At 41.9% G+C, this 27489-nt stretch overlaps 1 protein-coding gene across 3 annotated transcripts in view; it reads right to left on the reverse strand.

Annotated features, from left to right (window-relative positions):
* Positions 1 to 5100: 5100 nt before the first annotated feature.
* The window catches only part of LOC139281050 (nuclear distribution protein nudE homolog 1-like), a 52692-nt gene continuing 30303 nt past the window's right edge, over positions 5101 to 27489 (reverse strand). For all 3 annotated transcript variants that reach the window (XM_070900943.1, XM_070900944.1, XM_070900942.1), the window contains exons 8-9: positions 10680 to 10834; positions 5101 to 8422 (exon numbers count right to left, since the gene is read on the reverse strand). In XM_070900943.1, coding sequence (XP_070757044.1) covers positions 8329 to 8422; positions 10680 to 10834 — 249 coding nt within the window. In that variant the 3' untranslated portion in view covers positions 5101 to 8328. The remainder of the gene's footprint in view (positions 8423 to 10679; positions 10835 to 27489) is intronic.

The raw sequence follows: 27489 nt of genomic DNA on the forward strand, positions 1-27489 counted from the left end.
TGTGAAGGTGAAAACTCAGAAGTGGCCTAGGAAATGTGAGATTTCAGGGACAGAGGAGTCGTCCGGAGAATGAGGGGGAATATAATTGGGGCCTGGAAAGGGTGATGAGGGTGAGACCCAGTATTTTGTAGAGCTTTGTGCAGCAGCAGCAGCTGAGTGGGAGCAGCACTGAGAGGAGCAGCCAGTAAAGGAGAGTGAAACCTGGGGACCTCACTGTGGGTAAATAGTGGAAGATGATATCCACTGGTGGGCAAATGTGGAACAAAGAGATGAAGTCAGAGAAGGGAGGTGTTTGTACTGAGGCTATTGGATCGTGTGATGCTTCACCAAAAGTGATTATTGACATATAGACTGAATGAGATAAATATCTAAAAAGAAAAGGAACTTAGATTTACATAAAGCCTTTCACGACTTCAGGACGTCCCAGAGCACTTTACAGCCAGTGAAGTACTTTTGAAGTGTAGTTACTGTTGTAATGTAGGAAATACAGCAGCCAATTTGCATACAAGGATTCCACAAACAGCAATGTGATAATGACCAGATAATCTAGTTTTCTTTTAAAGTGATGGTGGTTGACAGCTAACTACAACCAACATCAGCCAGGTATATTTGAAAAAAAGGAATCTGGACTTTGGTGGAGGGGGTGGTCTTCTCCTGTGCTGTCTATCATTCTACGAAAATTCTCTTTTATTGAGGCCAAGCCGAAGGAGTGGTTTAGAGCTGTCAGTGCTGTATTTATGATGTGCCCTATGAAAAGTGCCCCAAACACCAAGGCTGCTGCCCTTTGTAAGTGCTTGGTTTGGTTCAGGTCAGTCTGTAATATCCAGTTTTGAAGTGTGAAGTCGAAGTATAGATTGGCTTTGACTGAGGTTTCCAGTTCAGAGTTTTCACCTTCACACAAAAGCAGAGTAGAAGGAGACATGGAGAGATCTCAGGCATATTAAAAGTTGCATTAACTGGGGAGCCTAACCACACCTTGTGCAATACAGGTGGGATATCGGGGCATCATACCCATTACTACCAGTTACTTATAGACCATCAATGAGTTACTATATTACTGTTAGTTAGGAGGGGAATCTGCATGGTAGCAGAATTACTATTAGTTATGGACTCAATTTTAGTGAGTTACTATTAGCTACTGGTGGAATCACCTTCAATCGCCCCTTTGGATGCTTCTCTGCATTCATTCTCCCATCTCAGTTTCTCTTCTATTCAAAAGTGGTACAAAACCACAAGTAAAGATACTCAACTACAGGAGACCCAACCTTTATAAAGTAAATGCAATAACATTTGCAAATATACTCAATGTTGTGTGATCAAGCCTCCAGGATCACCTTCAGCCAGAGTTGGCAACCCTCCCCAGAGGTCACTGCAGGGATCAGTCAAAAAAAAACTCCCAAAATGTTTTCTTCTGTGGAGTCAGGAGCAGCCCCACACCTCACAACTATCCAGTCCACTACAGGCCTGCTGCCGGCTCAGATTTTCCTGTCGACTGGGCAGAATACTTAAGGGCCAGACAGGCAAAGTGTGCAGCTCACCAGATTAATTCTCATGGGGCCCAAAGGATGAATTTATTTCAGTAATCATGCCTCTCCCTTCCAGGTGTGCCATTGCTGCATGTTGCCAGAGTTGGGCTCAGTTTAGGCCCCATAGCGTTCACAGGTGTGGCATTGCTGCATGTTGCCAGAGTTGGGGCCATAGCATTTCAGATACTATACAAAACCCAATCGAAGGCGAGAGCTTGCCTCAAGTACTACATGAGACCCGAGCTTGAAATACCAGCAAATTTTGCAGTGCACTATAGTTCCAACAAACCCTAACCAATGTTTAAACTGGTGGAGTGCCAATTCTTTTGCCCTCAATTAGGATACTACAGCAAGAGAAAAGTAATAACTCTAAGCTAGCTCCATTCATGGTCTTATAAGCAACTTCACTGCACTGCATGGATAAAGAAAGAAATTTGGAACCACTTAAAATTGAAAAGGATCAATGAGGACTAGAAGAATAATCAAAACATTCTAAAAAGGAGAATGAGGAAGCAAAGTTGGATAAGAAAGGCCAAGAGGGAAGCAGAGGCAAAAAAAGTCAACTCAATAGATCAGTAAAGTATTTTATAAATGTATCAGTAAAGAGAACTGTTAAAATTGATTAAAGCAAAGTGGAATCCCTAGAGAGGAGTCAACTTACAGAGAATCAAAAATAGGAGATATTTAATGTACTTCATAAAGTAATTTTACCAAGATGAATCAAAACTCAGAGCGAGATGAGTGACAATGATGGATAAAAGTAAAATTTAAGACATTAGTTAAGCTAAAGGTAGACAAACCACCAGGGCCTGCGGCTACATCTTAGCATCCTGAAGGAAGTGAGGGAGGCCCCAGAAATTATACTTCACTGCTCTATTGGAGTGTGTATGTATGTGTGCCAGGACTGCAGCGGGTGGCAATGTTATACTCCGTTTGAAAAAGTGAAGTAGGACAAACTTAACATCTGTGATAAGGAAGAGTTTTATAGATGAAACTACCATGTATCGAAACAAAGTGAAAATAGTTAGAATAGCCGGCATAGATTTGAAAAGGGAGAGTTGTGTTTAAAACCTCAGAATTTCGAGGTGGCAACAGACACAGTAGATGGGGAAAATGCAGTGGATTTAGTGTCCACGGACTTTAGGAAAGCTTTTGGTAAAGTACAAGCGAGAGACTACGAGAGAAGATTGAGTAGCAAACTGAATTAACAATTGGTTAGAAAGAAGAAAACAGTAGTAATAGTTATGGGCAGCTATTCCAGAATGGTTGGAAATAAATCGTGGTTGTTCCCAGGATTCAGTTGTGGGGCCACCTCAGATCAATGTCAATTAATGATTTGGATGTTGGTCTTGGTATAGTGCCAAAATTTGCCAAGAAGAAATAAGAGGCAGAGCTAATTATTTACACCAAAGGAAACTGCAAAGGTACCTTGCAAATACAGGGGAAATAGACTAAAAAGTGGTAGATGGAATTCAATGTGTAAGTATGAGGTGATCTAATTTGGTAAAAAGAGTAATTTTACTCTGAATATAATTGGTCTCAATGTTGTGGAATATCACAGGGTCTGAGGATGGTAAGATGTTGACAAAACATGAACAGCAACCCCTCACATTGATAAGGCAGTAAAAATAATCGAATAGATTAGAGTTTTATCTGAAGGTATAAGAGTATAAAAACCCAGAACTAATGAGCCTATAGAAAGCCTTACAACCTCAGTTAGAGTACTGTGTGCAACATTGGGCTCCCCACAAAAGAGGAAGGATGTCAGGCTTTGATGAAGGTTAAAATGCAGATTAACTAGCATGCTGCCTGGTATGAGGAAATACAGATACAAAGACTTAAAGAAAAAACAGATTACAGTGTGATAGGAAAGAGAAGTTTCTTAAATTATGAAAAAGATTGGGCAAGAAATATATAAGCAGACGGTGGGAGGGGTTAAAAAAAAAACAAGGGCCATAGCTACAAGACGAAATGTAGGAGATTTAGAGGCAGAGGGAATTCTTCAGAGTTGTGAGACTGTGAAATTCACTTCCAGCAGAAGTAGTAAAAGTAGAAACTATGTCAACATTCAAGATTAGATTGGATAGGTAGATCAAGGAAAAGGAATGGAGAGGAATATAGAAACAGGGTGGGTAAATGGGATTAGAACTATTTGCTTATGTGGAGGGCAAACACTGACATGTAGTGGTAGGGTCAAATGACCTGCATCCATGTTGTAACTGATGTATAGTAAGCCATACAAACCTTGTAGACCCTAAAGACAATCAGTGGTCTGTTATGTGACTCGATCTCAGCCAGGGCAATTGTAGGAATGCCTTAGCATTCTTGCCGTGGTAAGGAAAAGACTTGCATTTATATAGCGCCTTTCATGACCATCTCAGTGCTTTACAGCCAATGAAGTACTTTTGGAGTGTAGTCACTGTTACAATGTGAGAAATGCGTGCACAGCAAGCTCCCACAAACAGCAATGTGATAATGACCAGATAATCAGTTGTTTGAGGGATAAATATTGGCCAGAACACCAGGGGGTAACTACCAGGGTTCTTCAAAATAGTGCCATGGGATCTTTTACGTCGATTTGAGAGAGCAGACGGGGCCTCGATTTAACGTTTCATCCAAAAGTTGTCACCTCCAACAGTGCAGCACTCCCTCAGCACTGCATTGGGAGCGGCAGTCTAGATTTGTGCGCTCAAGTCCCTGGAGTGGGACTTGTACCCATAACCTTCTGACTCAGGAGGTGAGTGTACTATCCACTAAGCCACAGCTTTCACTATAGCTGTGGTAGGAAATGATGAAGAAAAGATCATCCAGTAACTCCCACTGGAAGTGCATGCTGCTAGCAGTAGCTGATAACCAGATTGAAGTCAGTCAACAAGCCCTCATGTGAATTGTAGCCAGCTGCGTGAGGGATGAAGTCACCATCCCAAGCAAGGCAGCTTCATTATTCCAAGATGCAAACAACTCTTAGTTCACATTTATATTGCTTCAACTCTTTTGGTCCTTAGACTTCAGTATGAATTCAGTGTTCAACTGAAGAGCATTGGAATATTTAGTTACATTAACTAACAGCTCATCATAAAATCAGATCAACACAAAACAATTTGCCAAATTTAAATTTAAAGCACAGAAAATCTTGTAAAGATACAATTGCAACTGTGGTGTCTATTACTTGAGATCTACAGAAAAAAACATTTTAATTTGCATTTTGTAAGGTGGTAGTCAATCTGGATGGATATGTAATCTTGCCAACTTTCTCCTTCCTGCTTTCTTGAAGTCATCAATTCTTGTTGGGTATGGATCAGTTAGGTTGGAATCCAAATAACGAGAGTAGTCAGATTATGTAATCGTGAGAAGAACCTGATCCTGTCCAATGCCCACATATTTCCATCAAAAAGTCACTGTAGAGATCAGGAGCTGGAATCCTAATTCCTACCACCCTCTAAACCAGGGCCAATAAATCAAAGGTTGCTAGCATGGTTGAGACCAGAAATTGACACCTAATCTTTTAGGCTTTTATCCACAAGGGCGTAGATGAAACATCCAACTTGTGCTGATATATGGACATTAGATCAGAGTTGTAAATATTCACAACAGAAAAAAACCCAAATGTATTAAAAGAATTGGAATAACGCAAAAAAACCCCAAATAAATGAGGAATGATATCAACTTTATTTCAGTTGACTGGTTAAGAAGTGCAGTTAAATTACAGACATAGCAGAATTACAAACTTGAATATGGCAACGTTTTGTAAATACAGACACGGTGGCCCAAATTTGCAACAGTATACATCCGTTATTTCCTTTCATAGTCCCTGCCAGCGATTTCACAATTTATGAAATATTGTACTCCAAAATAAAGGGTGAAAATAGGTAAATCACAGACTGAAATTTCAGGCATGAAAACATTGGTTTTCCCCTTCTTATGCAGTAGTACAACAGTATCCCCAGCAACCAACCATTCACTTTCCTCCTGCTGTTGGCAAGCCAAATAGTATAGCCCCATCATGTGTATAGCCTTCAGTTTATTGCAGGAATATTTTCTCTGCCACCAACAACCAACCATTCACATCACCTACTCTGAAAGATGTCACCTCAGGAGTTATTCAATTTTTTTATGGGTCAAATGTAGAAGAGGCACCAATCACCCTAAATTGGCATTAAATTTGCTCTCCGAGACCTGGTATGGAAAATAGGAACATCAGAGCAGTGAAAGATGCTCGAGGTTGGAATTAAGGCACCAAATAGCAGTGCAGAGGGAGCCAAATACAGGCAGGCACAAGGTGAAAAATCTGGAAAATGTTCCTTTCTGCAACGTGGACATCTATTAATGAGCACAAGAATAGGATCCAAAACTCAATGCAGGTACACATGGAAACAAGATATTAGTGTATTCCGCATACAAACAACATTTCACATCAGAGGTACCATCAATCTAGTCATTTGTTCAACAGAACCACAGTCCTACCTCAATAGTCCCTATAAGAGACAGCATCTGCGGCCTTCCAAAGACTGGGTGCCCTATGCAAACCAGTTTGCATTAGGCAAAAATATAAATACCACAGTTTTGGTTCAGGACACAAGGATTTGCCCCTCAATAGCATTTTCTTCCCTTGGGAAGTGAAGGTCCTGAATGGATTTCCTCCAATTTTCATTGGACTTGAGAATTATAGAAAATGTCACGGTGATCCTAAATGCACCCACTAGGTTTTGATCAATCCGAAAACAACCCCCCTTTCTGCCAGGCAGCGGCTTTAATCCTAACAATGAATACAAACAGCCCCAGGACTAAATCCTCAGCTGATGCACATTGTCTCAAAGCTCGAGCCATTTGCTTACTTGTGCTAGTATTAAAATTGTGATGAGTCTTTCACTGCCTCTAGGATAAACCAGATAAATTAATTCATGTCCATCAGCAGCTAGTTAGATTATTCACTCGAGTTAAATGATAAGATTTACCAGTTTGAGTAATATGTACCAACTCACCAACCAAACCTACTGCCAACACAGGATCTCAACCTACTCTTCCATAATCAAAGGCACTATGATCATCAAGGCACTATCCAGTCTACATCTCTTTTTACATCTACTTAACATTTTTGCAAAGTCATTCTCAGCTCAAACACATCAATACCAAGAACTTAACTGGCCTGTTTCACAGATTAAATTGATATGCAAACTGCTCTCACCAGCTCTAAACCTCTCTTTCCTCACCCATGCAACTGACCGTAGCCAATTGACCTGGAACACTTTCCTATGCAGTCAATTTAAAAAGAAAGGAACACAAAACGAGATTCCTTTGGGAACCACGTGAAATTCAGTAAACTCTGTTTTGATCAAGTCAATTTTTGAACTAATTTCTCCAGTTATAAGCAGTAACGGATGTATAGTAACAGAACACTGCACCAATGGCATCGTACCAGAGTTTATTTCACTCATGAAAAAGTCTTTGTAATGTTCATTAATCATGAGTATTCACTTGTGAACTAAACCTAGTAATGTAGTTAGCAGTTCAATAACCTTTCTATTCCAAAAGGTTTGTTCAGAGTTCTTTCAGTGAAACAAAAAAGTACTCTTGTTCAATATATATAGTAAATGGATTTCACTTTTTAAATTTCTACACTTGAGAATACATTTCAGAGTAGTTTCTGCATAAGGCAACATTTAGCACAGAAATAATTTTGGAAACAGGCTTGCATTTAAAGCAATAGAACAAATTTGGACTTCCGTGAGAGCTAAGATATTGACAATGGGTAGCTGATAGATATAGGTAACAGATTAAATATTTACAACAGTGAGAACAAAAATGTTGACTATGCTATGCTAAGACAAGCATGCATAAAACAACCCTTAAATTGATACAGAAGGACATTTTTGTCTATACTACATAAATTGGTATACAGAAGTAAAAGTTACATATTTGTGAAATATGCGACTTACAAATTATAAACAGGTTATATCAATTTTAACCCTCGACCGAAAAGGGCCCAGGGAATATACAGAATGGGTAGATTGTACACTGGTGCATTATCATTGAATACAATTTCCTTGATGCACGATTCCAGTCTTATGGTATTTAGGAAAAATAAACTGGCCAAGTGCTACACACCATCAGGGTCACCACTACATGGCTTAGGGAAGTCAAATAATAAATGTAACAGACCCTTCAGTAGCCACAGGTTTATGTGAAACTACCTACACCTTGACCCACCTTCTTTTAAATGTGCCAGTGGTCATGATATTGGACTAAATATGAACTAATGGATTCAATAATTTAGATCTAATAACTTAAAATTAAAAAACTAAAAAAAATACCCAAGTTGCTACGGCTCAAGCTACCAGTTATGAAGAAGCCAAATGAATGAGCTATAATCGCATAAAGGTCAATTTACAAAAATCAATTCCTTAGAATTGTTATTTTTCTCAATTAGCCAGTTTCCCTGTGACTGCTAAAACATCATAATTACTGTAATGTAACTCAAACCCTATGTGCAAAACTGAGGTCAACAAAACTCAGTTGTTAACTGGCATTTTACAATTATCTGATTATGCTTCCCCCTCTTTAATAAGCTCTCCATCCCACATCTCAAGTGGAACAGGGCTCCTAAATATAGTCATAAAATATGGGCCAAACACCTTCAATATGAAAGAAAAACCTACTTTTAGCTTTCATCAAAAAAAAACTAAACTTCAACTTGCACCAGCAAAAAACATGATTTTTTCTCACTAACTTCCCCACTGAAAGCTATAGAGCTTGGTTACAAAAATATCCATTTACAAACAAGAATTAAGAAAAATTACCATGCTCAGAGCAGGAGTTTGACTACACCCTGTGGTGACACAGTTGCTTGTGCGCAGACTTTCGAGGCAAGTGCTCCAAACTCCAGCCTTTTGGCTAACCTAGAAATACAACAAAATTCAAAAAATATTGTGTTACAACATATGAGCAGGACATATGGAAGTGTATTATGCTTGGGAGGAACAGACTACTTGGGACTTAGAGATCCCAAAGCTTTCCATCATAAGAGATTCCCTCACCTCATGTCTGGGTCTGTTGTAGACCAATTGATAGCAAACAATTGCCATAATTAGTCAACAATTCCATTATCATTGCATCACGTGACTATCAAGATGGTAGGTGGTGAACTCTGTGGACCGTGGTCCTTTTTTGTCTTCCGATGTTCCATTGGTGCTTTGAATACTTTTTATATACATCCGGTCTTCAACATTCAGGATTTAAAGCTGGTCTTCACTAGTATTATTAGCAGTCTATTTCCAACAATTTTACACCATGTCAGTCAGACTAAAACCAGATTGGCTAGAGACAGCATGTTTGTAAGCCAACAGATTGCACGAGCATAGCAGTCTTTCCCTTTGTGGTGAACACCCCCGCTCAGCCAAGGCATAAAAGGTGATGCACTAAGTCGAAGTGAAACATTTTTCTAGAGATGATTGGGAACCAATGCACACAGAGTTTTGGTTTACTAGCACCAACATGACAGCAACATATTTTTGTTTAATTGATGGCAGCATCTTAGTGGAACAGTGCAACAGCATGGCAGCATTGTAACATGCAATAAAATGCAAGTATTCTCCTAGCAGGATCCTCAGGACCAATGTTCCTTCTAAGCGGCACACGGGTTCAGTCGTGCAGTAATCTGAAGGGTACCGTGCAGGCCGCCCACAGGCTTTCCCATTTGAAATACCGCGCACATGCAGAAATTTAAAAAGGGACCGCACATTGAAATAAGCAGGCCACGCACAACAAATTGCAGCTTAGACGGAACATTGCTCAGGACTTGTTGCAACAAAACTAGCTACATTTAACATATGATAATACAGCATCAAACATCCTAATCCAAGAGCAAAGTTCAGTGGCTCTCCAAATTCTCCCAGATCTGTGCCATCCTCTCCATCACAACTCCTCCACTTCCACAGCATTGAAATGTCCCTAACCAGTCACAAATGGCATTCTCCGATTGTGACACAAGTGCATTATCCCTCCTCATCCTCTGACTCCTTTAAAGTGGTCAACTATAACCATCCTCCTCCAATGTCTCCCTCACCTTCTTGGGACTGCCCTTGCTTGGTTCTACTCTTATTAAACCAATTGTAGCCAAAACATCTCTAGCAATAGCTTCTCTTCCTCGTCCACAGCAAGAGTGCTCCAAGGATCCCTGTTAGAAACACTATCCAGTCATGAAGCCTGTTTCCATATATGCTGATGACACACAGTTCTACCGCTCCACCATCCCCATCGACCCCTCCATTGCCTCAGTGTTGTCCAGACATCCACTCTTGGGTGAACTGCAATTTTCTCCAGTTAAATGAGAATATCCATGCCATCCTTCAGACTCTGCCAGAAACCCCATATTCTATCCACTGTCGTCATCCCACCTGTAGCTACCGCTTCATTCTCAACCAAACTGTTTTCAAACCAACTGTCCTATTCAGCTTCAAGCTTCCAGAACCATATTCTCTATCACTGATCGCCTAATTCCAACTTTACATGGTCAGCTCTGCCCCTACCTCAATTCATCTGCCATCAAAACCCCCACCTATGCCTTGGTTACCAATGCTCTGCTACTCAGCCTCCCATGCTCCACAAACTTCAGCTCATTGATAACTCTGCTGCCCATATCCTATCCTGTACCAAGTCCCACTCACCAGTCAACTGTGTCCTCAGACTTACATTGGCTCCAAGTCCTCAAATTTTAATTTTTTATCCTCGTCTCTCCATGGGTTAGGCTACTCCCCATCGCTAACTTCCAGTGTGACAGCTGCCTCTCCTATACTCTTCACTCCTCCAACTTCCAGGATATTGGGCATCCCCCTCCCTCAAGACACCCAGACCTAAAAGCTCTGGATTTCCCTCAAAACATTGCATAAACCCCACTTCTCACCATGCTTTCTTACACCTCCTTTGGCATCAATTTTTTTTCATGCCTCTGAAGCCATTGGGACTAAATGAAAGTTTTTTTTTTCCTATAAAGATTTATTAGGCATCTTTGAGTTCTTAGAAATGTGTTTTTTTTTTAAATATAGCCGGGGGTGGCAGGGGAACTGATCTGACCAAACTTTCAAAATACTGTATGACTAAGTTGAACAGTCACTTAAACTGCAAAATTCAAGTCTATCAAAACATGGTTTTACTAACCCTTTGTCATATTGGGGTAGATTGGTATTGGGCACCCGGTTATCATTGCTGTCTTTTATTGTGTGGTTTCCATTCTGAGTGGCTGGCAGAGTTGCACGGTTTGGAGATTGATCACAGACATAATTCCTACAGGATGCAAGTTTGGACTCCAGAGCCTGTAAAAAAATATAAAATGTTAAATTTATTTACACATCTATCCCTTAATGGTTCAGCACTCCAAACACAATCATTTAAACACCATCTAGTGAAGTACTATCTTTACAACATAAAGATACATGTACACAGATTAGATTGAATATTGACTCGGAATTTGCAGAGAACAGCGAGGCCAACGGCACTCACCGTTATTAGAGTAAATCAGACAGCAACTTCCGGAGTACGCACAGTTAAACCCGGAAATCCAGAAGTTGCAGTCCGAGCTATCCTGCTCCTCCACACTCTTCGCTGCAACAGTGCTTCGCTGAGCGACTTGGCACTGACATTGAAATTCATGCAACAGCATGAAGTTGCTGTACCTGCCCACTATACACAGTAGAAAAAAGGTAGGGCGAAAGGCTGGTGCATTCCAAAAGTGAATTTTTAACAGCATAATTGATCATTACAGCCAAACAATGGTACTGAAGATTTAATTTTACAAGCGTGGACTCATTCCTTCAGAAATGTAATTAGTGTTGATTTAGAGAGAGTGTTTAAAAACTAATTTTTCTGATCTCAATCCATCTTTTTCTTTCCCTCTACACAATTTAAATCTAATTTATACTTCCTGGTTTAACTCTGCTGGTCTGGAAGATTCAGTATGATTGGTTGAAGAGCCAGGCTGTTGCTTGGCCTGGTCACACATGCCACAAATTCCGTGTCGAAGGCGCTGCACTGCACCAGACACCTGATGATAGCAAATTGCTGGTCAAAAGCCTGGGGAAAAATCTGTGGACAGCTGCCAGCGTAGTGAACAGCAAACGCCGGACCGCAAAATCTGGGCCATAAATTCTACTTTGCTGTTAGTTTCTGACCAATTATCTTGTAAAATACATTAGACAACCCTCAATACTGATAGGAGCTGGATTACCCAAATTTCAAATTATCTAATCATTTATTTAAATCAAAAATTACTCAGATCCTTAGATTTATCCATGTAATCCTCCAGGATTTTAAACTGTTAGTTTCTCGCTTTGGAAGTCTTCCTCAAAATGTAGCTTCTTCTACACAAACAGCTTCCTTGCAGATAGAGATCAGGGGGATCCTTTGTGCATTAGCCCGAATGGTAAAAGCAAGAGTGAAGCCATCCTGCCTAGTGGGTTACACCGAGATAAGGCTCAACATTAAAAAAAGAGTACATCACTAACTATTTGTAAGCAAATTAGAAGAAAAAAAATCTATTATTGTACCTGCCCACTATACATGCATGTTTAGGTAGAATGCTGTGAAAAAACAAAATTGTATTGCCTCTCAAAATGAAGAGATTGTAGTGATGGGGAACAGGAGCAAATTTGTGTGCTATAGATTCAGTTTGAACCAAAAGCCTCAGATGTGGCCCACCACCATCTTCAAAGCAATGAAAAATGTACAATAAAATAAATTCAGACTGGCCAGCATCAGCCACATCCCAAAAATGAACAAATACCCCATCTAAGTGCCAAATGTAATGGAGGACTGTCAAAAATGAAGCATATATAAAAAGAGAAGTCCTTCATTTTGAAATACTTCTTCCAGATCAGAAGTTCCCAAATTGGGGGAATCCCCTTTATGGCATGCCAGGAGGGCCAAGTGAAATCGACCCTCTTTCCTTCAGGAGAGCTTGCTGGAAGATAATACTTTAAACTGAAATTTGTGGGCTACTCATACATCAATCTCCCAATTAGTCTACAACAAACTCAGACAAGGAAAATCCCAGCAGCTTAACTTCTCCAATACTTTCCTTTCATCATAATATCTCATTTAACCAATTTAGGACTCTACGCCTCACCAATATACTTCTCTTTTGTAAACACTGAAGTGAAATACTCATCATTTTCTCTTATTCTCTACTATCTCGCCATCTTTCTTCAAGTCCCACAGCACATTTAATTCTCTGCCAATTGATTTATTTGTACAGTAATTTATTCTTTTTAATGTTTAAGATTTTCATACTCCCTCCTTGCCTTCCTTATTTTATTAAAACCTCTTTCCTTATATTCAGTTTTCTAACATTATCTATAGGCCACATATGTCTTCAATTTCAGCTCGTTTCAAATCTCAATCCATTATATTTGAAACTAGAATTAAAAAAAAAATATATATATATATATATATATATATTAGTTCCTGGGATGTGGGCGCCACTGGCATGGCCAGCATTTATTGCCCATCCCTAATTGCCCTTGAGGTGGTGAGCTGCTTCTTGAAACGCTGCAGTCCCTGTGGTGAAGGTACTCCCACAGTGCTGTTAGGGAGGGAGTTCCAGGATTTTGATCAGTGACGATGAAGGAACGGCAATATGTTTCCAATGAAGGATGGAGAGAGATTTGGAAGGGAACTTGCAGGTAATGGTGGTCCCATTCACCTGCTGCCCTTGTCCTTCTAGATGGTAGAGGTCACAGGTTTGGGAGGTGCAGTCGAAGAAGCCTTGGCAAGTTGCTGCAGTGCATCGTGTAGTTGGTACACTATTGCCCAAGGAATTGAAATCGGCGCAGTCCCAGCCCACAAGATCAGCAGGCCGGGATCATTGGAGGGAGCAGTGTACGGCTACGAAGCCAAGTCGCTGACTGCAGTGCAGGCAGGCACAGCAGGAGGGGCGAAGGAGCGGCAGAGTCCGTAGAGGGAAATGATCGGGGCCCAGGAGCGGCGTGAATCTGGGGCCCAGAAGAGGCAAGGATCCAGGGGCAGTACGGGCCAGCCCACACTGCGATATGTGCACCACTGTCTGTGCAGCAGAGCTGGTCTCGTTAGTCTTGGGTAATTCTTGCCACTGGACCAAGACCTAGCTCTGTCAAGCCCATGTGGTGGGTGGTGTGCAACGGCCACCAGGTTTAAAAAAAAATCCAAGCACAGGCATCTTCCACCCTTCACGATGTAGTTTGGGATCTGGAATATTAGGTGTTTCAAATGAAGGACCTGTGAACATGATGATGGTACATACTGCAGCCACGGTGTGTCAGTGGTGGAGGGAGTGAATGTTTAAGGTGGTGGATGGGGTGTTAATCAGATGGGCTGCTTTGTCCTGAATGGTGTCAAGCTTCTTGAGCATTGTTGGAGCTGTACTCATTCAGGCCAGTGGAGAGCATACCATCACACTCCTGACTTAAGCCTTGTAGATGGTGGAAAGGTTAGGGAGTCAGGGACAGACACTCGCCACAGAATGTCCAACCTCGGACCTGCTCTTGCAGCCACAAAATTTATGTGGATGGCCCAGTTAAGTTGCTTGTCAATGGTGATTCTCAGAATGCTGATAGTGGGCGATGGGTGTTTAATGTCATGGGGCGATAGTTGGATGCTCTCTTGATGGAGATGGTCATTGCCTGGCACTTGTGTGGTGCAAATGTCACTTGCCGCTCATCAGCCCAAGCCTGAATGTCATCCGGTCTTGCTGGGCATGGACTGCTTCATTATCTGAGGAGTTGAGTAGAACTGAACACTGTACAATCATCAGTGAACATCCCCACTTCTGACCTTATGATGGAGGGAAGATCATTGATGAACTCCTGTAGTGATGTCTTGGGGCTGTGACAATTGGCCTCCAACAACCACAACCATTTTTTTTGTGCTAGGTAAGAGTCCAGCCAATGGAGAGTCTTCCCCAATTCCAATTTTACTAGGGCACCTTGATACCATACTCAGTCAAATGCTGCCTTGATGTCCAGGGCAGTCACTCTCACCTCACCTCTGGAATTCAGCTCTTTTGTCTTTGTTTGGACCAAGGCTGTAATGAGGTCGAGAGCAGAGTGGCCCTGGTGGAACACAAACTGAGCATCGGTGAATAAGTACCACTTGATAATGTCAATAATGCCTTCCATCACTTTGTTGATGATTGAGTGTAGACTGATGGGGGTCAATTGGTCGGATTGGAATGGTCCTGATTTTTGTGGACAGGACATACCTGGGCAGTTTTCCACATTGCCAGGTAGATGTCAGTTGTTGCAGCTGTACTGGAACACCATGGCTAGAAGCATAGCTAGTTCTAGAGCACAAGTCTTCAGTACGACAGCCAGGATGCTGTCAGGGCCCAAAGCCTTTGCTGTATCCAGTGCACTCAGCCATTACTTCATATCACATGGGGTGAATCAAATTGGCTGAAGACTGGCTTACGTGATTTGGGGATCTCAGGTCAAGATGGATCATCCACTCGGCACTTCTGGCTGAAGATGATTGCAAATGCTTCAGCCTGGTCTTTTGCACTCGTGTGCTGGGCTCCATCATGGAGAAGGCTCCATGGACATCCCCATCCTTGCATTAGTTGGTTTAATTGTCCACCACCATTCATGACGACGTGGCAGAACTGCAGAGCTTTGATCTGATCTGTTGGTTGTGGAATTGCTTAGCTCAGTGTAGCATATTGCTTTGCATGCATATAGTCCTGTTTGCAGCATCCCAAGGTATGCCTGGTGCTGCTCCTGGCATGCTCTTCTGCACTCCTCATTGAACCAGGGTTGGTCCCCTGGCTTGACAGTAATGGTAGTGAGGGTTATGCCAGGCCATGAGGTTACAGATTGTGGTGAAATATAATTCTGCTGCTGCTGACAGCCCAAAGGCACCTCATGGTTCCCCAGTTTTGAGCTGCTAGATCTGTTCTGAATGCATCCTATTTAGCAAAGTGGTAGTGCCAGGCAACACGATGGAGGGTGTCCTCAGTCTGAAGATGGGATTTCATCTCAAGAACAGTGCGATGGTCACTGCTACCAATACTATCATGAACAGATGCATCTGCGACAGGTAGATTGGAGGGAATGAGGTCAAGAAGGATTTTCCCTCGTGCTGCAGGCCCAGTCTGGCAGCTATGTCCTTCAGGACGCGATTAGCAATAGTGCTACCAACCCATTTTGGTGACGGACATTGAAATCCCCCACCAAGAGTACATTCTGTGCCCTTGCTACCCTCAGTGCTTCTTCCAAGTGGTGTTCAACATAGAATATTGATTCATCAGCTGAGGGAGGGCAGTAGGTGGTAATCAGCAAGTGGTTTCCTTGCCCATGCTTAACCTGAAGCCATGAGACTCGATGGGGTTTGGAGTCAATCTTGAGAATACCAGGGCCAATCCCTCCTGGCTGTGCACCACTGCCACCATCTCTGGTAGGACGGTCCTGCCGGTGGGACAGGGCATATCCAGGGATGGTGATGGAGCAGTCTGGGACATTGGTTGAAAGGCGTAATCATGAGTATAACTATGTCAGGCTGCTGCTTGATTAGTCTGTGTGACAGCTCTCCCAATTTTGGCACAAATCCCCAGATGTTAGTTAGCAGAAGTAAATAAGTCTGGAATAAAAAGTAATGGTGACCATGAAACTACCAGATTGTTGCAAAAACCCATCTGGTTCACTAATGTCCTTTAGGGAAGGAAATCTGCCATCCTTACCTGGTCTATACATGACTCCAGACTCTCAGCAATGCGGTTGACTCATAACTACCCTCTGAAATGGCCTAGCAAGCCAATCAGTTGTACAAAACCATTACAGAAAATAATAGTAAGAATAAATCCAGACAAACCACTCAGCATCGATCTCACCACAGGATTCAGACAACAAAGGCAAACCCAGTGCAGTCGACCCTGCAAAGTCCTCCGCGTCAACATTTGGGAACTTGTGCCAAAATTGGGAGAGGTGTCGCACAAACTAATCAAGCAACAGCCTTAGTCATACTCATTTGAAAGTGTATAATTTAACCAGATGCTTAGCCATCTTTTTTTTTAAATTCTGTTGTTGATCTAGTCATGTAGTCTTTGCACTGCATTTAAAATGTACCATATTCAAATCCTTTTTTTGTACTCACTTTCTATTTGGACCTTAAACCTTTCCATATTATGGTCATGACTCCCAAGTTGCTGATCTACATTAACCTGATCTAGTTCATTACTCAATTAGATCTAGCAATGGCTCTTTCCTTGCACGCATACAAACACTAGGAAAGAATCCGACACACATTAAGAATTCCATTATTTTCTGCATTACCTCCTCCCTATCCCAATCAATGGGGCGATAATCAAAATCTCTTAGAATGGTTATTCCAACTCATTTGCTAGATAGGTCTACAGATTTCCGTTTCTCGACCACAATTCAGGGGTTTGTGGTACAGCTCTACTAAAGTAATAATCTCCCTTTTATGTCTTTTAATATATCATATTGGGCCTGAAATCGTGCTCCCATGGGTACGTATGCAGTGCACACCCGCCCATGGGGTCCCCGCAAGTTCCGGGTTTAGGTATGCGAAGCGCATGCACCTAAACCTGGCACTTGATCGATTAAGAAATCTATTGACCGATCGCACGCATGCAAAGGAAAAGAGCTTCCATAAGAGGAGAGTTGGTCTATTTGCTCAACTCTTTACCCAGCGAGCGTTCTTCCAATTCTTACGCTGGTAAAAGCAGGCAAACGGCCTGCTTTTAACAGCGTTAGTTTTTTTTAAAAAGATAGAATAAAATGTTACCACTCATTTATATATTAAAAACCCTGTCCATTAAGTCAAGTTTATTTTTAGCCTTAAAACATTTTTAAAATATCAAATTAATTAAATTGCATTTGAATTAATTTTAAATATGTAATGTGTTGAAATGTATTTTCAGTGTGTGTTGTTTTTGGGGGTATCCGCATTCATACTTATCGCAGCTCCGTATATACGGAACTCTAGTTTGAAAGGGGATCCCCCTACTCAAATAGGTTGGGCCGGCCCACATGATCCCAGTGTTCTGTGCGATCCTGAGATACATGGGCCCCTAAGCTGGGCTTTGCGTAGAACCCCAGAACGGCAAGTCGCCGAACCTCCGGGACCACCAGGTACTTTTGTAAAAATTATTGCAGTCGGAGGCATCCGCCCGTGGGAAGTCTCCGACTGCAATTTCGGGGCCATTGACTGTCTGAAACTTATGGGTGTAAATTAGTCCTTTCTACAGCATGTATACTCCTTCACCAACACTGCCACTCTTATTTCTTACCTATTCAGTACTTCTTACAAATATTGTAACCAAATATGTTCAGTTTGCACTCCTGCCTAGTTTGCAGCCATTTGCTAGTTCTATCAAATCTGTATCCTCGTGACATTACGTCCAAGTTTATTCCCCACACTGAGCATTGCAATACAAACATTTGGGTTTTTTGTGTTTTTGTTTACGTCACACTGTTCCTTTTTCCTTGATTTTATTTCATCCAAGTTAATATTTTGTTCATTTCTGTACGTTCCCTTCTGGTTATTGGTCAATTTGATTTTCCTATTCCTTTTCTTTTTGCATGCGGTCCTTTTGCTAAATTATTTATGCATTTACCTCATCTATTTCTACCTTCTTCACATGCTCTATGATCACCAATTTTCCCTGCCCCCTTCCTTCATTTAAGTTAGTCCACCTCTATTTATCCATTTTGCCAGTTCATTTGCTCCCTTCCTGTTCAAACGTAGCCCATACTTGCAGATTAACTCCCATCTCTCCACCCCCCCGCCTGCAGAATTGGTGCCAATGTCCCATAAATTGAGAATACTGCCCGACACCTCTGCAGCCACACAGACTCCCGGATCTTCCTACCCTCCACTATCCTAGCACACAGCTGGGGGTGTAATCTGCAGTTCATCATCTTTGAAACCCTGCTCAAAACGGTTTCCTAATCTTCAATTCCGAAGCAAGATTTCAGACTTTCTTTTCCTAAATTGTTGGCTCCCACATGGTCTGGCTACTCTCCTGTCCCTTTCCAGCACTGGACCTTTTCCCGACTTTTTTTTTTTTAAAACTACCTTTGCCTCTACTTCAATACTTCAAGGATTGGATTCCTGTTAAGTTAGGTACAGTCTGGAGCATTCATTTGAAAATTTAGGAAAGCATCTAAATCATAACTTTGCTCCACAAACACCTGAGCAGATCTAAATATGCTTTTTTCAGATCCTTCCAAAAAAGAAACAACCGATGGATATTTAAAATGTTAATTAACAAGTATCAAGAGAGAAGAAATCTTCTCTTCCCCCACCATCTTCTCACTCTCCCCTCACCATCCAAAGGCAGGTAGAGATTCCCAGCAAAAGATGATAATATATTAATATTTTAAAAGCTGAATCACTGATTAAGAAAGGGATCACAGATTATTTAAAAAAAAAGCAAGCCTGCAGACAGAAATACTCAAAGTCCAAGAAAAATGGGCATGAGCCTTGGCTGCATCAGTAGCACAGGGTGCAGGCAAATTTTCAAAATGGGAGTTCCATCCCTCTAATTTGAATAGGTTACTCACATAAAACAGAGCTTGACCTGGAGCCCACTAGGCCGAAGAAAATCCAGCAAAGTTGCAGATTTTAAAGAGCAATTTATGGTGGTAACAGAAGTGTTGTCTAATGTTCACAATGGTACAGCAGAAATATGTAGCTAGCACGATGACACCCACTTCTATTTTTATTTGTTCCTGGGATGTGGATGTCGCTGGCAAGGGTGAATGCTGCACCAAAAGGAAAGTAGGCCTATTTGGGGCCCAAAAAACATACACCTAGCTTTAGTAAAAGGACAGATGCAAGCATTTGTCAACCAAGTCAATGTAGTCACCCATGTCCCCTGTAGCTGGCTCCATAGAATCAAGGAAACAGCTATTCATCCCATTACATTTATAGCAATCCAAAACCAATTCCACTTCCCTAATCTCAATAGACTCTGCTTCTCCACACTGCCCCCTAAAATCACAATGGTCTCTGCCTCAACTACTTCCTGTAGCAAAACATTTCATTCTCCAACAACTCTGCATAAAGAAATATCACTTGACCTCTGACTACTTAAAATTGATGACCGTGGCCAGCTCCCAACTATTCATCTTATCAAAACTGTAACAACCTCCATTAAAACTCCTCTCAGCTTCCTTTACTCCAGTGGGAGGACTCTATTTTGTGTTCCCTCACCACTATAGTTTTGCATCCTGAAAATCATCCTCATGACTCTACGCACTGATTTTTATGACTTCAATATCCTTTCCAAAACAGAACCTCCAGAACTGAACACAATACTCTAAATTATAGCCCAACCAGTATCTTATACATTCCTCATTACTCTTGTACTCGATGTATGCATCCATTCATAAAACCCAAAATGTTATTGGGCTTTATGGCTCTACCTGCACTCGCACTTTCAAGGAATTATGTATTTGCCCGACTAGATTTTCCTCAATGGATAACTCAATGCAAGAAAGTTTTATGGCGAGAGAAAGGCAAACTTAATTGTTCAATTTTGCCCTTTTCTTTTGGGATCTCCTAAAGTCTGGCACAAACAATTTAGAAACTCTCAACCTCCAGAAGGTACAATTACATGGACTGTAATACAACTGCTGTCCTTTGATATGTACTCTGAGCCAAAATTACTTGGCACATTTTTTCTTGGAAGGTGGATGTGGCAGCTCGAAACAGAAAAGTGATGCCAAATTGCTACTCTGGTGCTCGAGTCAGAGTGAGACTACCCTCTGCATCCAGGGCTGCTAACCCTACTAAGCCATGCTCCTAGTACTGGTTATCCTCCACACATTGAAGGTACCACAGCTACTTACTAGATAAATGATGTTTGCAGTCATATACCACCTCAATAATTGAACGCAAACCTCTGTTCCAAGAGGCCATCGGGTTGCTACAGCCGCATATTATTTTTACTATATGCAACTCTGCACTGAAGGAACCCAGTCATCTAGTGACATTTGCGCACCATGTCCACCCGTTAACAACCCAAAGCCTTCTTTCTACAGGAAAATGTGTTGCCACTTGCAAAACAGAGCACGTGCTCTTTGTTTGATATACATGTTCACTACAGACTGCTTGATGTGGCAGATACCCCCTGGGATAGCTAGAAGAATCATGTGCTAACCTGTGGAGAGGTTAGAGAAACTGGGAATGTGCTACTTAGAGCAGGTCTCCCTGGTCCCAGGGTAAAGGATATCATGGAACAGGTGTAGAACATGCTTCTTGGGGACTGGGGGTTGGGAACAGCCAGAAGTCGTGGTCCATGTTGGAACTAACGACATAGGAAGAAAAAGGGTAGAGGTCCTGAGTTTCAGGAGCTAGCAAGGAAGCTAAAGAGCAGGACCTCAGTGGTGGTCATCTCTGGATTACTCAGTGCCACGTGCTAGTATAGGAACAGTAAGATAAGGCCGGTTAATGCGTGGCTGAAGTGGTACAAGAGTGAGGATTCCACGTTTCAGGGGCAGAAGGGACCAGTGCAAGATGGGCAGATTGCACCTCAACAGAGCTGGGATCAATGTCCTTGCAGGGAGTTTAAACTAATTTGGCAGTGGGAGGGGCACCAGAATGAAGATGCAGAGGGGACTGGGGGAGACAAACCACATTAGAATAAAGAGTAGTTCAGAAATAGGAGGGATTAGCCTGCGTAATGCGATGCAGGCTAGGATGAGTTTGTAATGCATGTACGTAAATGCATGGAGCATGGCTAATAAGATTGGTGAGATGTAGGCATAAATTCCATATAGGAGATGATACAGTGGCACTAACAGAGACCTGGCTCAAACAAGGAGAGATTTGGAATTTAAAATTACTGGCTTCAAGGTGTTCTAGATACCTATACAGCACTGGAAAGTGATATACACGAGGGTTCAAAGACAGAATCTATTGGGATAGAATTAAGGAAGTGAGACGTTATTACACTGTTGGATGTACACTATAGGCCAAGTAGTGGGAAAGGAGATACAGGAGCACATTTGCAGGCAAATTTTTGAAAGATGCAAGAACTGCAGAGCAGTGATAATGAGGGACTTTAATTATCCTAATGTGGACTGGAAAACAAGCACGACAGGTAAAGAGGGGGAGGAATACCTTGATCAGTATATTTCCAGCCCATCAAGGAAGTAGTGCTGGATCTCGCTCTGAGGAATTAAGATAGAGCAGTGGCACATGTTCAGTGGGTGAATATTTAGTAATCACAATATTAGGCTTAAAGTAGTAATGGAAAAGTATGAGGATCAAACGTGAAAACATTCAACTGGAGGAGGGCCAATTTCAGTGAGTTGTAAGGGAATCTGGTCTATGCCAATGAAGTAGTCATTGCTGTAATTCAAAAGGAAGGGTGGGGATGATTCGGGACCAGAAACGGAGATCTTCTTGTGGAGGCAGAGGGCATCACTGAGGCACTAAATGTGTACTTTGGATTTGTCTTCACTAAAGAGGATGCTGCCAATGACACAGTAAAGGAGGAGGCAATAGATAAATTGTATAGGATAAGAGATAAAGGAGGTACTAGGTTGTCAGTGCTCAGTCAAAAAAAAGTCACCCAGTTTGGATGGGATGCATCCTAGGTCGATAGGTGGAGATAGCAGAGGCTCTGGCCACAATCTTCCATTCCTCAGATATAGGTGCGATGCCAGAGGACTGGCGGATTGCAAAGAGTAATAAACCCAGCAACTACAGGCCAATGGGGAAACTTGAGACAATAATCAGTCAACATTCGTTGTCATTTGGAAAAATATGCATTAATAAATGGCAGCCAGCATGGATTTGATAAAGGCAAATCTTGCTGGACTTCTTTGAAGTAACCAATATTCCCCCTAGCTTTGTTTGGCCCAACACGGACCCTTTAAGGGGCTGCGCAGGCCATTCAAAACACCACAGATGCAGAGTTTTAGGGAACATTGGAAGTAATGGAGAGGGCTGAAGGTAGCTTGGTTGAAAGCCATTTGATACAGTACCACATCATAGACAAGTTGGCAAAACAGAATCCCACTGGATAAAAAGGGGCAGTGGCAGTATGGATACGAAATTGGATAAGAAACACAGAGCAGAGTAGTGAACGGTTGCTTTTCAGATTGGAGGGAGGTATACAGTGGTCTCTATTCCCTCCTCCTCCTCCTCCTCCTCCCTCGCCCCCCCCCCCCCCCCACCCACCCTCAGGGGTCAGTATTGGAACCACTGTTTTGATATATATTAATGACCTGGACTTGGGTATACAAGACACAATAACAAAGTTTACAGAGGACACAAAACCAAAGTGTACCACAGACTTCAGGAGGACAGACCGACTGGTGGAATGGCAGAGCCAATTTAAAGCAGATAAGTGTGATGTGATGCATTCTGGTAGGAAGAATGAGGAAAGGCAATAGAGACTAAATATTACTATTTTAAAGTGGGTGCTAGAACAGAGACCTGGGGGTGTATGTACACAAATCATTGAAGATGGCAGGACAAGTTGAGAAGGCAGTTAAAAAAGCATATGGAATCCTTTGCTTTTTAAACAGAGGCATGTAGTACAATAAGCAAGGAAATTATGCTAGACTTTTATAAATAGAATCATAGAAACATACATAGAAGACCGTCATTTGGCCAGTTGCGAGTGTGCCGGTTCTTTGAAAGAACAGTGGTGCTTCGTCCCACACCTCAGCTTTTTGTCCCTAACCGTGTAAGTTTCTTATCAAGTACCTGTTCAATTCCCTTTTAAAATTATTTATGGAATCTGCTTCCACCACCTTTTCAGGTAGAACATTCTAGATCCCAACAATGCAATGAAAAAATTTATCACCCTCACCTCTAGATCTTGCCCAATCACTGCTTAGGGCCGAGATTGCATTAATTCTGGGCATCATCCTTAAAGCATGCAGATGAGGTTTACTAGAATGGTACAAGGTACTGGTGATGAAAGACTTCAGTTGTATGAAGAGACTAGAGAAGCTGGGGTTGTTCTCCTTAGAGCAGAGACGGTGAAGGGGAAATTTAATAGGGGTGCTCAAAATCATGAGGGGTTTGGATAGAAACTGTTCCCAATGGCAGAAGGATCTGCCGGTTTAAGGTAATTGGCAAAAGAATTGGAGGCGAGACGGAGAATTTGTTTTTTATAAACGCAGTGAGTTATGATGATTTTGAATGCACTGCCTGAAAAGTTAGAAGCAGATTCAATTATCTTTCAAAAGGGAATTGGATAAATATTTAAAGGCGGAAAATTTGCAAGACTATGGAGGAAGGGCAGGGGACTGGGACTATTTGGATAGCTCTTTCCAAGAACTGGCACAGGCACGATGGGCCATCCCTGATCTCAGTGTGCTCTGCAAGTCATGACCAATGTTCACTTTAATTTTGGGGGCATCATGCTGGATGGCACAGCTCTGCAGCAGTCTATCTTCTGAAATGGAGGTAGCAGCCTCGGACATGTCCAGGTATAAGAACATAAGAAATAGGAGCAGGAGTAGGCCATACAACCCCTCGAGCCTGCTCCGCCATTCAATAAGATCATGGCTGATCTGATCATGGACTCAGCTCCACTTTCCCGCCCGTTCCCCATAACCCCTTATTCCCTTATCGTTTAAGAAACTGTCTATTTCTGTCTTAAATTTATTCTATGTCCCAGCTTCCACAGCTCTGAGGCAGCAAATTCCACAGATTTACAACCCTCAAGAAATTTCTCCTCATTTCGGCTTTAAATGGGCGGCCCCTTATTCAAAGATCGTGCCCTCTAGTTCTGGTATACCCCATCAGTGGAAACATTCTCTCTGCATCAAACTTGTCAAACCCCCTCAATCTTATGCGTTTCGATAAGATCACCTCTCATTCTTCTGAATTCCAATGCGTAGAGGCCCAACCTACTCAACCTTTCCTCATAAGTCAACCCCCTCATCCCCGAAATCAACCTAGTGAACCTTCTCTGAACTCTTATGGGGACGGTGAATAAATCCAGGTCCCAGGAGTCACAGGTGTGGTCAACGATGCATCAGAGGCATTGCTGCGGCTGTCTTTGTTGGTCCCTCACACTCGTCTGCCTCATCTCAATTATGCAATGCGATTTGTGTCCCCAAAAGGAATATCTATCTTCACTTCTTTGCAACATTTCCTCGATTCCAGAAGCACAGGAATTATTTAGTTGCAAGGCTCAGTTTTTTTTCCCCCAACTAAAGAGGCCCCACTCAGGACAAGTCCATGGCTGGAAAATGGGCCACCTGCCCTCTCGTAATTTTAAAGTCAATTAAAACCAACAAGGAAGCAATGTATTCACAGGAAAAAAACACATTGCAAAAAAAACCACAACCAAAATCAAAGAACAAAAAGAGTTGCAATGTGCCCAGTAGCAACAGAGGGAAGAGCCTTGCCTAAAAGCCAGGAGATTCTGGAATGGAACCGTTGCTCCAAATCAGCCAACATGAATCAGGCTGCCTGCAAATCAGTCATACAAAGTCAAGTGCCCAATTTTCCGGCCCTGGAGGGAAATAAAATTGGGGCTTGGAACTAAAATAATTTCCAAGCTGTTGGAACCATGGAAATATCTGTTGCAAGGAACTGATCTATAGTGTTGTATTATCGACTGCAGGCTTTGGTCTTCATTCTTTGAGAAAAATTCATGTTTCAAATATAATGATATATTGCGACCCAGGGGTATTATTGGAGAGGAGATAAAAGAAAACTGGAGGAGTCAAGTAATATTGCCCTATTCAATCGCAAGCAAGGTCTCATTCTCAGCCACACACGATTGACAATACAAGCAATCCAACAAATTTAAATCCACCTTGACCAAAGTACAGGATTGGTGGGAGCTTTCTCAATACTTAAACTACTTTCAAATAAAGAAGTGCATGTTAAATTGCCTTCTGTACACATGGCTCTTATAGCTGGTAAGCCCAGGTGAATTAGCCCCATCTCCTCTAATCCAAAAAAGGACAGCAAGTCCAAATACATAACACAAATAGGAGTAAGTAGGAGGCCATTTGGCCCCTCGAGCCTGCTCCGCCATTCAATATCATGGCTGATCTGATCTTGGCCTCAACTACACTTTCCTGCCCGCTCCCCATAACCCTCGACTCTCCCATCGTTCAAAAATCCGTCTAACACCAACTTAAATATATTCAATGACCCAGCCTCCACAGCTCCCTGGGGTAAAGAATTACAAAGATTCACAACCCGCAGAAGAAATTCCTCCTCATCTCTGTTTTAAGTGGGCGGCCCCTTAATCAGAAACTATGTCCTCTAGTTCTAGATTCGCCCACGAGGGGAAACATCCTCTCAGCATCTACTATCAAGCCCCCTCAGAAATCATGTGTTTCAATAAGATCACCTCTCATTCTTCTAAACTCCAGAGTACAGGCCTAACCTGCTCAACCTTTCTTCATAAGACAACCCCATTCATCTCCGGAATCAACCTAGTGAACCTTCGCTGAACTGCCTCCAATGCAACTATATCCCTCCTTAAAATGAGGCCAAAACTGTCGCAATACTCTTGGTGTGGTCTCACCAATGTCCTGTACAGCTGCAGCAAGACTTCCCTACTTTTATACTCCATCTCCCTTGCAATAAAGGCCAACATTCCATTTGCCTTCCTGATTGCTTGCTGTGCCTTCATGCAAACCTTTTCTGTTTCATGACCAAGGACCCACAGATCCCTCTGTACCATCAGCAAATTTGGCTACATTATACTCAGTCCCTTCATCCAACTCATCAATATAGATTGTAAATATTTGAGGCCCCAGCTCTGATCCTTGTGGCACTCTACTAGTTACACTTTGCCAACCCAAAAATGACCCTTTTATCTCAACTCTCTGCTTTGTTAGTTAGCCAATCCTCTATCCATGCTATTACCCCCAAACCCATGAACTTTTATCTTGTGCAGTAACCCTTTTGTGGCACCTTATCAAATGCCTAGATCCTCAAAGAAATCTAGCAAATTTGTCAAACATGATTTCCCTTTCATAAAACCATGCTGACTCTGCTTGATTGTATTAAGATTTTGTAAATGTACTGCTACGACTTCCTTAATAAAAGGACTTCAGCATTTTCCCAATGACAGATGTTAAGCTAACTGGTCTATAGTTTCCTGCTTTCTGGCTCCCTCATTTGGTACATGCAAGTGGAAACAATGAGGAGAAATGCCTTCTCCTGCTCTAGGTTTTCTTTCATTCTTCCAACTCTGCTGGGCATTATCCCAAATGTTATGTGCCATTAGGGTCTGCTGCTCTTTGCTATTTTAAATGTACCAGCCAGTGACATTTGAAGCACTAAAATAAGCTAATTAGAGTACAAATGACTATAAATGTTTGTGAATTGACAGAACATTAGCAAACAGTCACAGAACATTGGCATACTGAGGAGTTATATGGTACAATTAATTTATTTAGTTTATAATACGTTGTACACAAGCTCCATCATTTACAAAATATCCAGAAAAGTATCCGACCATAGCAAAGGCTCTTAAAGCCGAACACAAAGTTTGGCATTTATGCATCTACAAGTCCAGGCTACAACAAATTAATAGGGAAACAAAGATACTGTTCTTCTGAGCTGCAGCATCCCTTCAGCCATTCTTAAAATAAAAATCAATTTTTTGTTAACTTTCAGATAATTAGTGTAGATTGAAGTATAAAGAAACTCCTTTTCAGTCAGTCAATCTAAAATCTTGGACATTAAGACAGAGTTTTTAATCTTTGAGAGAGATACTGCAATTTACCAAAACAGCTGAAAAGGATTTCAAAACCCCAACAGTTTAATGGAACATTTCTCACCACCATCCTAACACAGTCAGCACTCAGTGTCCAGATCAGGTGGTAATAAACTTACTGTACACATACAGCAATACTCCGACCCAATAATATACACCTCTATACAAAGCAAGATCCCCTCTGTCTGAACTGATCAGTTGTGCTGGCCTCCCACTTATATCAGAACTCAAATTGTCCCTTTTTAAATTTCAGTGCCAAAAAAA

The sequence above is a fragment of the Pristiophorus japonicus genome, chromosome 15, assembly GCF_044704955.1.
Source record: "Pristiophorus japonicus isolate sPriJap1 chromosome 15, sPriJap1.hap1, whole genome shotgun sequence".
Classification (NCBI taxonomy): Eukaryota; Metazoa; Chordata; class Chondrichthyes; family Pristiophoridae; genus Pristiophorus; species Pristiophorus japonicus.